At 36.1% G+C, this 12,001-nt stretch overlaps 1 protein-coding gene across 3 annotated transcripts in view; it reads left to right on the top strand.

Annotated features, from left to right (window-relative positions):
- The window catches only part of LOC129949500 (tumor protein D54), a 34,619-nt gene that overhangs the window by 7,747 nt on the left and 14,871 nt on the right, over positions 1-12,001 (top strand). Inside the window, exons 1-2 of one of the 3 annotated variants that reach the window (XM_056061003.1) lie at positions 6,493-6,705; positions 6,766-7,414. The exons of 1 other annotated variant lie outside the window; for it this stretch is intronic. In XM_056061003.1, coding sequence (XP_055916978.1) covers positions 6,817-7,414 — 598 coding nt within the window. In that variant the 5' untranslated portion in view covers positions 6,493-6,705; positions 6,766-6,816. Of the gene's footprint in view, positions 1-6,492; positions 6,706-6,765; positions 7,415-12,001 lie in introns of those variants that run through there. One more of the 3 variants, XM_056061002.1, reaches the window with a different exon arrangement.

The raw sequence follows: 12,001 nt of genomic DNA, 5'->3' as shown, positions 1-12,001 counted from the left end.
GACATGCTTATTTTTGTCAGGATATAAAATAATCGTTAAATTGTGTGTGATATCTTTTAATATTTGTTCCTGAGTAAATGTTGACGATGGAATATTACATATTACTTTCACGCGAACTCAATTTTTCTACTTTCTCCCCGCTAAATAATTTACATACACATATTTTTATATTTATTAATATGTATCTATGAACATATGTATGTATATAACAATGTATGATAACTCGTATGTATAGTTTTGTGTTGGGTTGTTTTGTAAATATGGACAACACAAATATACAACAACAACGACAAAAAAATCAGAGAGAGAAAACGTTGATTCTCCTTATTGTTGTACTTATAGTAAAGTGAATCGATTAAACATTTCTATTATTCCTAGGAGATCAATAATCTGACAATACAAAATAAAGAACAAAATAAGGCAGAAGAAGATGAACCCTACAGACATATCTTTGGAATAAAAGAAATACGAAATATACTTTTCGCATAGAGGCTAAGGCTGATTTTGGGCGGTAGACAGATAATAATATGTTTCTTATCATAATGGACTATACACTATAGACACTTTATTGAATGACTCAATAAAGCCAGAAGGTGGCTATTGTGTGTGCGAAATATACGATTATAGGACAAGCCATTAGATATGAATGTGAACTTTTCTTCTATATTTTTTTTGTTCTTTGATGGCAAAAAATAAAATGAGTCTCAATAATATGAAACAAAATTGGAAATAAAAAAGATAGATAGAAAGATAATACGAGTTCGATTCGATAGGACGATTAGAGCTGCGACCACTTTTCGCATAAAAATATGACATTGCTAAAATGAGAACGAACTAGAAGCATTCTTGAGGCCTTTGAAAGGTGGATACGAATTGCGAAATTTTACATTGTATTCGCATGAAGGTTCGTAGGCATTTAGTATATGAGATGTTAACTCCTATTTCAAGGATAGAGTCTTGTAAAATAGTTCAATGATTAACGATATTTTTATATTATCAGTTTAGCTTTTCATGAAAGGGAGGCTGGGCAATTTATTTCATTCTGAATTAGTTATTTGACACTGACAGTTGTTGTTCAATTAAAAACTGACAATAGCTCCGCAGAATGAAATGGTCTGCTTTTGCGCTATGAGACACAATTTACGATCTCAAACAGCTCAAAATTGCACGCACTAGCCTGAGGAAGATCCTGCTCAAATTTCTCGGATTATTCGCTTGCAATGTCTATTTGAGGACCATCCATCCATCATCAGGACAATGAATTTCTGGAAATAACAATGAGTAAAAAAACAGAACCCCTAAAAAACTAAACTGTCCCTTAAAGATGAAAATATATTGAAGAGCATTCCTGCACGAATGTTTATAAATGGTGATTTTTTTTATTATCTTTTTGGCAACAGTGATTTAAACAGCTTACGCACGTTTCGTGTTTTGTTCCACTGTCAAACATCTTCAGTTTGGTCTATAATTTAACAATGAACCGTCTTACAATCAAACAACGCTTTCAAATTATTGAATTTTATTATCAAAATGCGTGCTCTGTTAAGAAAGTTCATCGCGCGCGTTTGACCGAAAATTTGTGTTCAGCGACGAAGCTCATTTTTGGCTCAATGGGTACGTAAATAAGCAGAATTGTCGATTTTCGATGCAAAAGCTTGACTTGCATGACATGAGGTTCCAACAAGACGGTGCCACATGCCACACAGCAAGCGCAATAATTTACTTATTTAGAGGCGAATTCGGAACATTTTATTTCACGTTCGGGACCGGTCAATTGGCCCCCAAATCGTGCGATTTAACGTCTTTAGACTATTTTTTGTAGGGCTATGTTAAAGCTCATGTCTATACAGACAAGCCCGCTTCAATTGACGCATTGGAAGACAACATTGAATGATTTATTCGTGAGACACCGGCTGAAATGTTGGAATGAGTATGCTAAAATTGGAGCGGATGGACCACTTACGTCTTCGTATTATAGATTCTATAGGTTCGTGACCTGTCCTTCTATTAAGGACCTCATTTAATATACGGTTTGGCCAGAAAATCCTTTGGATGTTACAAAGACATCTATTTACGAAGGTTTGCACCTTTCTTGTTATGGCTGAAGTTACCTTCTAAGTGCTGCACCCATAAAAAAGCACCGATTCGACCTAAGTGCGAAACAGTCGTAGCTTTGTTCTTAAGCTGATAAAGTTATTCCTTCAAATTTTTGACAGCATTCTGAACGCCGCTTTTGCTTTGCCGATGCAGTAGAATGTAGATGACGTCTTGTTCGGTTCCGCCTTCGATGGAAACGATACTTCTAAGGTATTGAAAGCTCTCCACTTTTTCCACTGCTTGCTAGAAAATATTTATTTGTGAGGATGGTCGTCAAGCTCCTTTTTTTGGGAGCTTGACGACATTTCCCTTCTTCCACTCATGGGGGAAACTTTCGGTGGTCCAAGCTTCTTTTATGAGCGGATGAAGCAGTTCGCTTGATGATGTTGGCGCTGCTTGTAAAAGCTCTGCGGGAGCTACCGCTTTGTTCTTCTTAAGTGCTTTATTTGCGGTAACGATCTCATCTTTACTGGGAGGTGCGGTGCGAATTCGGGGAACAGTTTCTTCAGGCGCTTCAGAAGGTATCGGCTGCACGTTGTTTGCAAACACTCAGTTTAAAACCGGCGCACACTGCGGTGACCTCTCTCTTTTTCATGCGATACGAGGACTGCAGCTCGTTTGTTTCCTCCTCTTGTGCAACATTTGCATGAAAAGATTTCATGCATTTTCTGAATTGCATGTGTTTTTTTTTTTTTTTTAAAGCATTCCTATAGATTTTAAAAAATCACCCTATATAACGTTTGAATGGACGAATGAATCAGGTTTCGCTAGAAAGTAATCCGTTAAAATAACGCTAAAAAGGGTAAGACAAGAAACCTAACGTCGGTGTTCCAGGGATTCAGCAATGATATTAAACCTAATAAATTTGGCTGATCTTCTACAAGCCAGAACAACAGCCACCAGCAAGAGATGCAAACTACTCGTATGCTCAAGCTTTGGACGTACATTTTTTTATATTGTGTGCCCACTAAAGGGGTTATAATTACCCTTATAGTAATTAAACACTGTGCGAGCAATTAGGAAAGTAGGATAGGATTGCAAAGAAGAAACCGATGCACATTAGTTTTGAATGTCTGCACATTGCAATGAGTGGGAAATATTGAGTCAGGTAAAGCATTCCACATTCTTGTAGTGCGGCTAAAGAAATAATCTCTGTACTTAACAGTACGTTCGAAATTGGGCAATTGTTTAAGGGGAGGAATGCAACTGGCTATTTCTAGAGCATTGTTTATTAAAATAACGATAAAACAATGACAGACATGAGACCTTGCCGCGGTGTTCAAGAGAAGCAAATTTCTCGGTGAGAGAACGATCTCCTATCATTTTTAGAGCTCTTTTTTCAATTCTATCCTGAAGACTCAAGTACGTTATTGGGGCTCCATACCAAATATGAGAGTTATACTCGAGTTAAGGACGAATAAAAGCTTTGTAAATTATAGCCAGATCAGAAGGAGTAAAAAACTTCTTGCACGGTCGGAGCAAACATAAACACTTAGCAGTCTCCTCCTTGATGCAAGTAACACCCATGGATAGTGGCATTGGGGGAGGGTTACGCTTTTGTGACAGTAGACAGCATTGAGTTTTCGAAGCATTAAATTCTACACGGTTTTTGATTTCCCATTGGACAATGCTGTCAAGACCAGAATTTAATGAGCTTATCATACGCTACCGTTGGTAGTCCACATCCGAAAAACAAGGATGAGATTCTTAAAACGAATAAGAAAATCGGAGGGTACTCTCATCAGCGAGGTTAGAAGTTTCATACAAAAGATTGAATATAAGGAAGAGAGTCGGAGACAAAACGGAGCCCTGGGGCACACCAGCATTTATTTTATGGATATCAGATTTGGACTCGTCCAATACTACTTGAATTGAACGGTCCGAAAAGTAATTTCTAACCCAACGAAGAAGGGATTCATCAATACCACGCAAATGCACGCATTTTCGATAAGAGAGCTGGGTGCCAAACTCTATCAAATGCCTTTAAAGATTTGTTCCACTGTTCGGTGAGATAAACCATAAGATCACCAGTGGACCTATTGGAACTAAAGCCATACTGCCGGTCATTAAAAAGGTTCTGTTCTTCAAGATATTTCTTAAGCTGAAAATTGATCAGCGTTTCCATGACCTTGGAAAGAAGGGACGTAAGTGCAATTGGACGATAGTAAGAGGAGGAGGAGGATTCGCCCTTTTTAGGGACAGGCTGCACAAATGCAGTTTTCCATCCACTCGGAAAGAGATCTGTCGAATAGGCAGATAGAAAAGCTTACGCAGTGGTTTTGCCAGCGTTGAAGAACACCTCTTCAGAAGAATAGCGGGGAAAATGTACGAGTGCAAAAGAAGATTCGTTCCATTGAATAGTTTACGCTTTCAAGTACAGGAGGAGTTATGTCACTCATCGGCAGCATCGAATTAACAGCAAACTGTGCTGCAAGCAAATTGGCCTTATCAATCGAGCTAAAATAAGGAGTGTCATTGGAAACGAGCGTACGAACTGACGATGAAGTACGAGTGTGGCGCATATTTTTTACAAATGTCTTACATATTTAAATCTTATAGATAACCAATAGATCAGGTTGTGAAGAAAAACATCTTGTATCTTGCGGAACTTTTGTAGACATCACGTATGTGATAATTCTACAAAATTTAGTTAATGATACACACACCGAGAATTTCAAGATGAGGCTCAATTTAATTTCAGTTTATTCATCGGCCTCGTGATTTGAATTCATTTTATTTATTTTTTTATGGAAAACCGCGAAGAACTGATGTTATACCAAAAACCCAGAATTGGTTCAAATACTTAACATCTTCCAAATAGCCCTTGAGCTAGAGTCCGAAACCATCAACAAACTCTTGATAGAATGCTCTACTTACACGATGAGAAGACGGATGTATTCCATAATGAGTACATTTTCTCTTACTAATAAAGCCATTATGGATGGGATCATTGTATTTGGCCCATAAATACATTGAATAAGTATTCAATGGTTTTTTATTCAAATTATTCGTAAACTTTGTGGACAAACAAAACATCTCAATTCTTTAGTTTTCTTAAATGAAAAGTATTTTTTGTTTTAATTGATGTAGATAGTTGTAGTGAATCAAAATCAAGTGGAGCATCAAAAGGTTATCTTAATTAAGTTGAAGTGTTTGGCAATTTCAACTCAAGAAGTAGTTTTAGTTCTACAGAAACAAGTGGCAAGGAAGCATAAAAAAAATCATTCAAAAAGAATACTATTTATTTAAAGTAAGAATAAACGAAGACTTTCAACTAGATTAAAATAATATTGAAGAGATTTGTAACCAACTAAGGAACTGGATAAAGTTTTAAAATAACTTCAAAAACGTTTGAAGCTGCTATCAATACAATACAAAGTACTACAAAGCATTACCCTGTTGTATAATGTGTAGAAACAGGAGCACTAAAAGTAGCCAACCTTGTCAAAATTAACAAAATCTTAAAAATTGGTTTAATATTGTAACAAGGCACTCCTTTCATACAAAAGAAAGTTCAAGACCTCTAAATGTGTTTCGTTTTATCATGGTCAAGATTTTGTTTTGGATGTACATTTATTTACTGTCATACACTTGATTTTTTGATACTCATTGCCAGAACCTTACATCAGCCAAACAACTTTAAACTTGTCGAGCGAAAAGTCATTTACCTTTTATTAGCAATTTTCTTATGGCGCAAGGGTATAAAACGGTTTCAACTTTCAAATCCGTTGGGGGTTAGTTCTTTTTTTCCATTCAATTCGCTGACGAATGGACACACTTCAATTTAAATTTCTACTACAGCAAGTCTTTGTCTTTTTTAGAATCAACCTCAAATGTAACTTGTCGTTTTTTTTTTGTTGGTTTCTGCATGCGAGCTCAAGACCACGAAGGGTCTCCCCGGCTGCCACTAAACATTTATGCTTCTCAAATTACTCACTAACTTGTACCATTTATACACTATACCTACCTACCAACATCTGTCTATTTCTGTGACTTTAGCTTGTTTAGTTTAACCACTGGTAAGTCACAACCTTCCAATGGCCAATTCTATCTACCACACTAAACAACAAACTGGTTCAAAAGAGACTTGAAAATAATGTACACACAGCTTTTGCTGGCTGCTAGTGTGGTGCTACAGCTGGGACTGGCTTGGCTTCCACTAAAGAAACTAAAGAAAATGTTTTAAAACGAAGAACCAACACGAAAATGGAGAAGACAGAAGAACAGAAAACCAAGAGAGAGACAGAGCAAACTTCGAAATATTAAAAAAAAAAAAAAATATTCCCAACCAGAATAAAAGTTACCTTAGCTACGTACTCAAATCAAACTCAACAAAAGCAAAACGTTAGCAACGTGTAATGAAGTTGGTTTGGCTGACTTGACTGACTGACACGATTAATACAAACTTTCGTTGCTTTAGTTTAGTTGCTTTTCACGGGGTAATGGCGTAACATTAAACTACTCGAGTCAATCAGTCAATTGGGTGCGTGTTTTTCTTTCCCCGCATATAACGATAATAAAATTTAAACAAAAAAATTACGGTCGTCGTGGCGGGCTACGACTTACACGACATTCGCCGCAAAAATAGTCCCATATTATCCTTGAAATGTAGATAATTTGTTATGAGATTTCAGTGCAGTGTAACTAAATGTGTCTTCCTTTTTCTAGATGTTCTAGTGACAAAGCCCATTTCTAAACAAACCAAACAAAAACAAAATTATGTCTGTGATTTATCCTCCAACGTCAAAAACAACAACAACAACCACCGAAGACGATGACAACGAGAACGACAATGAACCTGTGAGTTTGGAATTCATTGAAGATCCATACATACCAAAGCTGGACAATTGCCTGACCCCCTCTCTAGATGAAATAACCGAGTTCGATCAGAGATATTGCGATGAAAATGGGAATGGGAATGGTACTAGTGCAACAGCAAGCATCTGTGATTGGTCTGAAGAGACCGAAATGTACTTGAGAAACCTCACCTTAGACCAGATATTCTACGATGCTCATAGCGACTTTGATAGTCTTGTGGAATATCAAATGGCAGAGGCTGAGTTCGGCATCAAACATCAAAGTGCCAACCAACCGCAAATGTCAATTGCCAAGCGATTCCGTTTGAAGTTTCTAACCAAACGAACGATGCGAGATGTTAAAGTAACATTTATAGATTTTTCCAAACCCTATCTGGCTAAAATCTCGAGTAGTGAGAATTATAAAAAGTTTTTGAACATTGGTAGTCCAACAACGGGAGGAATAACCACAACAGAGACTTCGACAACTACAACACCGAGAATGACGACGTTGATGTCAGGTAATAATAAGAAGCTTCCGAGTGGAATTATTTGTTGGTTGAGGGGGAGGGGGGGGTGGAGATCGGAGGGAAACGCTAAAAATTGATTCGGTCGGGGAAGTCGAAAAGTTAATTTTTTCTTTGTTATGGTTATTTTGTTTTCTTTTTTAAATTTAGCCTTTCTATTTTTGTTATTTTATTTTATAAACACGGAAGAAGGGAGATTGTTAATTTTGTTTTAATCGTTAGTTTGGAAAGAGTCTGGGAGTTTTTGTCAAAGAGAATGTTGAACTTTTATGAGTAGAGTTATGGGAGCTGGAATAATATTTACTTTCATTAATTATACCAAATTTGTGAAATACAAAATGAGATTAAGTCTTAATTATCAATTGATTAATTGAGTAATATGATCTTTTGCTCAGAAAAAAAAAAAAAAAATCTGATTAAGCCTTAAATACGAATCCTTGAGAATCCAACTGAAATTAAAACGTTCAATGGATGAAAACTGATAATTTATTACCCATTTTCTATTTTTCTTCGAAGAATGTTTCTTACGGAAAGAGAATATTTAACGTGAATATATGTTCGTTAGATAAGTATTTTGAAGTTATTCACGAAGAGGGTTACTAAATTATAGCATAGGGTGACTTTTATATGAACATATTGTATGTAAGCTAGAGTCTTACATTTTGCTTTTTCGGGCTCTCACCATGACTGAGAAAACATGCAAACATTTGTGATTTATATCAGGAAGTTATAAACAACCGTGTGTCGTCATCGTGGATTGGTGTCGTTACCCTCACTTCGTATATGATTCAGGTGATCTAATAAAATTAAAATGGTGTATTTTAAGTTTTTCTTTTGGCTCGAGCGCAATTTACTGTGAAGCATTTTTTAATTATTAGTTGTGAAGTTGCCTTTTCTATAGATGCATTTCGTTAGCTGATTTCTTTGGCTCCAATGTCTCACAGGAAAATATGAATCATAATATGAATTGTTAGGTTTTTTTTTAAGTTCCACCTTACAATCGCCCTTCCCAGTTAAGACACTTAAAGTAATGAAAACTTACATGCATATCACGTAAGAACTTTATATAGTCTTATTGTCGTATAGTACTTTTCTTTTGGCATGGATGTCTTTGACAGCTCTTTCCGTTTCTGAGGATGATGAATAATTTTGCGTGTTATTAAAATCAGGATGCGTCGAGTGATAGTGAAGATAATATTTTCATGGTTTATAGTAAATGTGCTTGGTTCTGATGTATTTATAACTTGCTTAACCTACTTTGATATACCAACTTTATACAGTGGTGGAACATTAATTAGAAACGATGAAAAAAGAAAAACAATAAGAGCCGTATTATGACTCGTGAGTCGAACGTTTGACTCAAGTCGAACGGTTTGGCGAATTGCCTAAGTCGTGGTATTATGAAAGGCGAACTTCGACGTTCGCTTTTGAAAACAATACTACCAACTTTAAGAAGTGAAATATGTAACGTCATGACTCGGTGAAACGTCAAATACTGAAAATTATTGTTGATGAAATATTGTTTACAATTTGGAAAAAAGTAAAATAAATAAAACAAAATATGATAAGCAGTGTTGATTTATTTTTTGAAGCTGAAGATAAAAACGAAAAAATGTTCGCGTTAATAAGCATGCATTTGGTTATATTTTAAACATCATTACACCAGGATCTAAGACTACTCAAAGTTCTGCAATTCCACCATGTATAAAACTTGCATGTGCGTTGCGTTTTCTCGGCAGTGTAAGCTACCAAAATGGTGTGGGAAGTGACTTTGAGCTGGGTCTCGTGCAATCTACAGTTTCAGTAGTGTTAAGTAAGGTGCTTGATTTACTTGAAGTGAAAATTTGTCCTGTGTGGATAAAGGCTGACATATCTAAAAAACAAGAAGCAAGAAATTACTTTTTTGAAAGAGCCAGATTACCCTGAGTAGTGGGCTGTGTAGATGGGACTCACATTGGAATAATCGCTCCTGTTCAGCTACAACATCAATTTTTAAACAGAAAAGGATTTTTTTTTCATTTCAAGGCCTGTGACAATAATGGAATTATAAGATTTATTGATTCCCAGATATCCAGGTTCAACACATGACTCTTTTGTGTGAAATCATAGTGAATTAAAGGATCATTTGGAAAGCTGGTGGTTGAATGGAGAGCGGTCAAGATATCTAGGTGTGAATATATTCCATTCGTAGGTAAAGAAGTGAATGGGCTATTTTTAAGAACATTTTTTTTTGCGTCTCAAGAATTTGTATGTTGAGTATTTTAATTCTATCATTCTATGACGTTTTTCTTGCGATGAGATGTTCCAGGTTGTAATGATGTATCTATCTGATGGCAATGTTATATCTTGAAAGTCTACTTCTGATTCTTCAAGATGTTGAAAAACTTCAGTTTCAAGAGCACGTATTCCAAACGTATTTCCTGAAGGATTCACAGCCTTTTGAAGGCTGAGTAGATCGTCCACTGCGTGCTCCAAAGGAGATAGAGAAAGCTGCCCATAGGGTCCTCCACCAGTTGCAACTACATCCTTCTTGTTGTCTACGATTTTCTTTTTTAATTTTAGTTTGTAGTCAAGCCAAACCTACATTTATGAAAAATATTATTAAATGTTTTTCAGATTTTTTTTAGTTAACATACCTTATGCCACTCTTCTCCCTCGCGTATAGGAAGCCCTAGGGAGTTGAGATCAATGGCAAACCTATCCCAATATTCTGCTTGGTTTTTTTTTTGAAGATCCGTGCCACTCATTTTACTTTATTTTTCAAAATTATTCTCAAAACAAAATAAAACAAACAAACAACCACCGATTTCAAATTTAACAGTAAATTTCTTCAAGTCACGAAGAATTACAGTTCGACCGATTCTGACAGATAAAAGCGAACGTTCGCTATTGGTAACAGAGCGAGATTTCAATTCGCTATTTTTTTTGAAATTTTAGGCGAATGTCAACTAGGAGATTCGCAAACGGTAATGCCAACTACTCACATTTATTAAATTTTTCTTGCGACTCGCGAGTCATAATAGGGCCCTAATTGTTTATCGCAATGAATTAAAAAGAAAGCCACGGTTTGGGGAGTGTGTTATTGGCATATAGTGCTATTATATAAAAAAAAATTAAACTGGTCATATAAGATATTTACATCGATTCTGCTCAGTCGTTTAAATGAGTGGATTCATTCTAATATTCTGCTTAGTGAGTAACAAGCTGTTTTTAGATCGGATTACTCCACCGTCGATAACATTTTTGTACTCCGCTCGATTGCTGACTCGTTTCTATCAAGAAATAAGAAACTATTTGCATTTTTGGTTACTTTCAAAGCTGCTTTAGAAACCGTAGATCGCAATGCCCTGTTTTACAAGCTTTTCCAGCTAGGAATGTCGCTTAAGTTCGGTACAATATTTCAAAATTTATACAAGACTACCAAAGCATCAGTGTGGAATGGCCAATGGTTCCAAACGAAATCAGAAGTTAGCAGGGCTGTGCACTCAGTCCTAGATTTACCAGCAGAAATCGAGTACGCAGGCGTTAATGGTGAAAGAGTAGAGTTGGTAAAGGAATACATATATCTAGGAATCTGCTTTACTAAAAACTAGAGCATGGAAAAACATCTCACTGACAAACATGGTAAGGCGAAAACAGCTGTAAACGTAGCATGGAAGCAATGTTTTAATAATAAGGAAATTACGCACACCAGTTAATTCACGGTCTTCGAAGCTGTATCGAAATCAGTTATGTTTCATTTAGCGCAAATATGGGGAAGTCGGAAATATGAGCAACATAAAACGGATTTTCCACCTTCCTTCGAGTACGCTAAACTACATGATCATGCTGGAAACTGGGTTATCGCCTTTATTTATAAATACACTCAAGCTGCAGGCCGATTACATCCTCAAAGTTCTGGATATGCCAAGTTATCGTCTCCCAAATAAAGTAATTCTTCAAACAATCCAATCCCGAAATGAATGGTTTAAAGACTGGATAGAACTAGCCGAGCAGGTGGATGTTGACCTAAACTGTAGTAACCTTGCCTCTTGGAAGCCAACTTTATATCGCCTAATAGCTCGTTTGGATGAAGCCTCAAGAATACGATACACTGAGCTGCAATGCATGATTTACAGTAGACTAGACTACGATCTCCGGGAAAGAAACTACTTCCACAACAAATATACCATTGACCGAATTTCGTGCATGTTCCGGCTAAGAGAAGAACTCCTTAATCTGAACTACATTCCTTACCGATTTTATGTAACCTATGCAAGTTGAATATCATATTGATTGTATTAACCAAATTATTATTAAATATGTATGTTTAAATAAAATCAAAATCTAATCTAATCTAGGACTAATAATAAACTGAAAAATGTAATGTATGCGTGATTCTTATGCCTTTCAAATGGCCAATCGGTTTCCTAAAGCATTGTGCAGCCGTTATTAAAAATCGAAAAAAAGTAAACTTGCTTTGGATTAAATTGAAATACTATAAGAAAAAAATGTTAAAATACTACAGGCGATGCTCGAAAGCCAAAAATGTTTCAGTTAGACAAGTGTGGCCTACTCAGTTTTTAATGCCCAAAAAACTCA

Source organism: Eupeodes corollae, chromosome 3 (assembly GCF_945859685.1).
Source record: "Eupeodes corollae chromosome 3, idEupCoro1.1, whole genome shotgun sequence".
Lineage (NCBI taxonomy): Eukaryota > Metazoa > Arthropoda > Insecta > Diptera > Syrphidae > Eupeodes > Eupeodes corollae.
This window is presented reverse-complemented; position numbering and strand designations above follow the sequence as displayed.